The sequence below is a fragment of the Penaeus monodon genome, chromosome 39 (assembly GCF_015228065.2).
Source record: "Penaeus monodon isolate SGIC_2016 chromosome 39, NSTDA_Pmon_1, whole genome shotgun sequence".
Taxonomy (NCBI): Eukaryota; Metazoa; Arthropoda; class Malacostraca; order Decapoda; family Penaeidae; genus Penaeus; species Penaeus monodon.
This window is the reverse complement of record NC_051424.1, coordinates 8,144,717-8,149,716: the sequence shown is the minus strand read 5'-3', so window position 1 is coordinate 8,149,716 and position 5,000 is coordinate 8,144,717. Positions and strand designations below refer to the sequence as shown.

The following is a 5,000-nucleotide window of genomic DNA, read 5'->3' as shown; positions in this document are numbered from 1 at the left end:
TGTCAATATCTCGAGGAATGGAAATCCCAGTATAGGTTCCAAAGATAAGGTAAAGGAGTTTTTTTTTGTGTGTGTTTTTTTTGTTTGTTTGTTTTGAGAGAGAGAGAGAGAGAGAGAGAGAGAGAGAGAGAGAGAGAGAGAGAGAGAGAGAGAGAGAGAGAGAGTGGGGGGGTCACTAACACATACAAGTGCTAGTGTGTGTGTGCATAATTGGTGTGTGTATGTTTAAACGTGTGTGCGCACATTAGCGTATGTACCCACACACACACATTATATATATATGTATATACACACACACAGATATATGTATGTTTATTTATATGTATATTATATTTATACATATATATATATATATATATATTAATGATGCCGATGTTATTATTACAACTACTATTATTAGTAGATTTATTATTACTGTCATATTCCTTATTACTATGATTATCATTATCATTACCATTATTATTATTATTATTATTATTATTATTATTATTATTATTATTATTATTATTATTATTATTATTATTATTATCATAATCATTATCAATATAATCATTATTATCATCAGCATAATAATAAGGATAATAATAGTAATAATTACAGTTTCTCTCATAAAGATAATTGTTACCGTTATTATCATCATAATTATTATCATTGTTACAGTTATCATTATATAATTATATAATTAGTATCATTACTATTATCATAATTATGATTATTATTATCATAATATCATTATTATTATCCTAATTATCAATATTATTATCCTAATTATCATTATTATTATCATTATCACTACCCCCATTATCATAATCATCATCATTATTGCCATAATCATCATTGTCTTTACTATCATTATTATTATTATTATTATTATTATTATTATTATATTCTCACATCTTTATATTATAATTACCCTTAGTTCAATTTTTTTTGAAGGTTTATTGTTTTTTCTTCATTTATTATTATATTATTATTATATGTCCTATTTATTGCTAATTATCATAAACCATCCGTTGAAGTACTGTTTTTGTGTATCCTTATTTTTTGCATTCATTATAAATAATATTATCATTATTATCATAATAGTCATATTTACTATTTTTATTACCACCATTATAATTATTTTTATCATTATCATTGCTATTCTATCCTCCACATCATCATTACTATTCTATCATCATCGTCATTAATATTATCATTATTGTTTTTTATCATTATTATCATATGTAGTTGTATTGTCATTTAATATTATCATTATCATTATCATTATCCATTATCATTATCATTATCATCATCATCATCCTCATCATCATCATCATTATCATCATCATCACATTATCATCATTACAAAGAAAATTATCACTATTGTCATTATCATTATTTTAGCCATTAGTTTGATAACAGTAATGATGATGACGATGATGGTACTTGGTGATAAGTGATGCTCGTGATGATAATTATTGTTAATTTAGTTGCCGTTGTTATATAGGTAATACTATGCTTCTCTTTTATATCCCTTTCATAACATTTACTTTAAGACACAGGTGCAAACGTATGGCAACTGGATACAACATCTTTTCAAGGAAATTTACCATAGTTTTTATAGGAATTTTAAAAAATCATATGGAATTAGCTTGTGTATGATTATAAACATCCTTATATATCTATATAACATATATTAACAAATGCACGCAGTATGTTTGTGCTCTAACGCACAGCAGTATTCCATACGTATAGGAAAAAATTTGAACACTGCGCACATTGTACCTTGAATCGAAATATATTAATTTGAATATATAATATAAATAACAACAGCTTTGTTTTTTCTCTGATGTGTTAATGACCTTGTTCAGATTAAGTTGAGATTAAAAAAAAAAAAAAAAATCTTAATCTACGTTTTTTTATGAATTTTGAAGTACGTGTTTGTCGGGTATAAGTAGAATGCAAGTATTATCCTTCAAAATATCTAGATACAGCATATAAGTTTTTCCGTAGTAAATTATCTCCATCCCTTAAATATGGATTTATGCTCCTGGGCATCCAGCAAACGGACACCTCTCTGATTGCACTAATTTTGGAGCACCCGGAGTCATAGTTTTGCAATAAAGGTTCAGATTATTGCTGTACATTGCATATGAAGTTATGGCTTATCGCTACTTAATCTTAAAGGCATAATGACGTTTTTAAAATTGGATAGATTGCAAATCTTATATTGTATATATCTATACTTATGTCAAATAGTCTTGAATATTTTAAAATGGCTCCCTATTCCATTCAGCTAGACGCCATATTTAACATGGTTTGGTAGTAAGCGGTTCTGAAATCTAGATATAGGTTATTTGAAAAATAAGTGTTAGTTCTCTAAGAGTAATGGGAAAAGATACTGGAAGGCAGGACTGGGGCTAAATCTAAGATATAATAGCAGACGATATATGAAATCAGGAGAGAAGCACCATAACAGTTACTGATTTTAAGAAAGTACACTACACGACGTGATAAAATTTGAGCACTTTCTGAGTATCTGTCACTCCGACAGGTCCTACTGCTTACAAAGGCGTGTTGCCATACAACTTTTAAATTATATTGTCTAAAACCTATGATGTAACGGCTGAGTATTTCATCTCTATTTTACCAGTTGTGCATACATGTAAAAAAACCTAACACCAGTTGTACATCGTGACAAGATGAAACAGCGGGGTGACAAGCGTTTAACCAGGGAACCGGCATTCGAACCTTAAAACTACGAGACTAACTGCAGGTGGATCTGCACAGAATTTCTCCGAGCGGTGAACAGGCCCACGTACCCTTGGAAACCTGTAACCTGCGTTACCAAAGAAAACGGTTTCGTTCCACCCCAGAGATTCGCAGCTAATTAATGATACCAACTATATTATCTGTTTTGCTTTCTCTAACATTTAACGTCCATTTCTTAATTCTTCCCCCGTTATATAGACTTTCGCTCTATCATTCCTCCTATATTTCCTTTATTATCGGTCTTATCTTTTCTTATATAACCTCTCTTGTCTCCATCTGAAAGGCGAGGAGAAATTTACAGGCTATTTTAGCTATCATTTTTCTCTCGTGCTTTCACGCATCCTTATATTTGTCCACTGTCTAGTACAGTATTATACATTTAAATATCATCGTTATTCTTCATAATCAAAATGGAATTACTTTATTGGCAATACACAGGTACTGTATGTATATGGCTGCGTGTACGTGTATACACATGCCGTCGTTTAAAGTGTGAAAGGAATAAAACTGCTTAAATTATTTGCAAATTGCTACTACTCCAAGTTTCAGATTTGAACAGCATGGCAGAAGCATTTAATTTTGTGTGGTAATGCAGTTTCAGTTTAATCATGCCTCAACTATTTAGGATATATAGGTAGGGTATATAAAACTTGTGTCTGGTTAGTCATTTATTGTTATCAAAATACAGATCGTGTCATTTAGAAGCACTTGCGGTGAACGATGCCGGGGCCAGACTCATCGTACTCATCCTTGGTGATCCACATGGACTGGAAGGTGGACAGAGAAGACAGGATGGAACCACCGATCCAGACGGAGTATTTACGCTCGGGAGGAGCAATGATCTTGATCTTGATGGTGGAAGGAGCAAGAGAAGTGATTTCCTTCTGCATGCGGTCAGCAATACCAGGGTACATAGTGGTACCACCAGACATAACAATGTTGGCGAACAGATCCTTCCTGATGTCAATGTCGCACCTCATGATGGAGCCATAAACAGTTTCCTGAACACCAGCAGATTCCATACCAAGGAAGGAAGGCTGGAACAGAGCCTCAGGAGCACGGAAACGCTCGTTACCGATGGTGATAACCTGACCGTCGGGAAGCTCATAGGACTTGTCCAAGGAGGAGGAAGCAGCAGCGACGTTCATCTCACTTTCGAAGTCAAGGGCGATGTAGCAAAGCTTCTCCTTGATGTCACGAACGATTTCACGTTCAGCGGTGGTGGTGAAGGAGTAGCCACGCTCAGTCATGATCTTCATCAGATAGTGGGTAAGGTCACGACCAGCCAAGTCGAGACGAAGGATAGCATGAGGAAGAGCGAAACCTTCATAGACGGGGACAAAGTGAGTCACACCATCACCAGAGTCGCAAACCTGACCAGTGGTACGACCGGAGGCGTAGAGGGAGAGCACAGCTTGGATGGTAATATAAGTGGCAGGAACGGTGAAAGATTCGAACATGATCTGAGTCATCTTTTCACGGTTGGCCTTAGGGTTGAGGGGAGCCTCAGTGAGAAGTGTGGGGGACTCCTCAGGGGCAACACGGAGCTCATTGTAGAAGGTGTGATACCAGATCTTCTCCATGTCATCCCAGTTGGTGATGATACCATGCTCAATGGGGTATTTAAGGGTGAGGATACCACGCTTGCTCTGGGCTTCATCACCGACGTAGGCGTCCTTCTGACCCATACCGACCATCACACCCTGGTGACGGGCACGGCCGACGATGGAGGGGAAGACGGCACGAGGGGCGTCGTCTCCGGCGAAACCGGCCTTGACCATGCCGGAGCCATTGTCAACCACAAGGGCAGTCGCGTCCTCGTCGTCACACATGGTGGTTGCTTATGGATGCAGAAGTATCCTACGGGAAAGGAAATAGGTTCATAATTAGAGACAGAGGTTAATTTCATTAGAAAAAATCGCTTTGTAACCGTCTATGTACGTGTGCACTTGCATATATTTGTGTATGCGCGCACGCACACAGACAAACACAGAGGCACACACATACAGACACATTCATAAGCTTGTATATATGTATAATCTATTATATACTGTATTATATATATGCACACACATATATATACATACATACACACAGTGTTTTATATATATATACTGTATATACATATACGCGCATGCACACGCACGCACACACATATCTATATATAAGTATATTGTAGTAATGTGTGCTTGTATCTATACACATGCATTTATCAGATAAACACATTTATATAATAAATATGAGTA

At 35.3% G+C, this 5,000-nt stretch overlaps 2 protein-coding genes across 3 annotated transcripts in view; both read right to left on the bottom strand.

Moving 5' to 3' along the window:
* LOC119597668 (actin-like) overlaps nucleotides 1-23 on the bottom strand; it is a 1,782-nt gene extending 1,759 nt beyond the window's left edge. Inside the window, exon 1 of the mRNA XM_037947265.1 lies at nucleotides 1-23. This exon is cut by the window's left edge and continues 91 nt beyond it. The gene's annotated coding sequence lies outside the window, so the exon portion shown is untranslated.
* LOC119597669 (actin-like) overlaps nucleotides 1-5,000 on the bottom strand; it is a 7,170-nt gene that overhangs the window by 1,886 nt on the left and 284 nt on the right. The window contains exon 2 of one of the 2 annotated variants that reach the window (XM_037947267.1): nucleotides 3,453-4,614. In XM_037947267.1, coding sequence (XP_037803195.1) covers nucleotides 3,453-4,586 — 1,134 coding nt within the window. In that variant the 5' untranslated portion in view covers nucleotides 4,587-4,614. Of the gene's footprint in view, nucleotides 1-3,409; nucleotides 4,615-5,000 lie in introns of those variants that run through there. The other variant, XM_037947266.1, reaches the window with a different exon arrangement.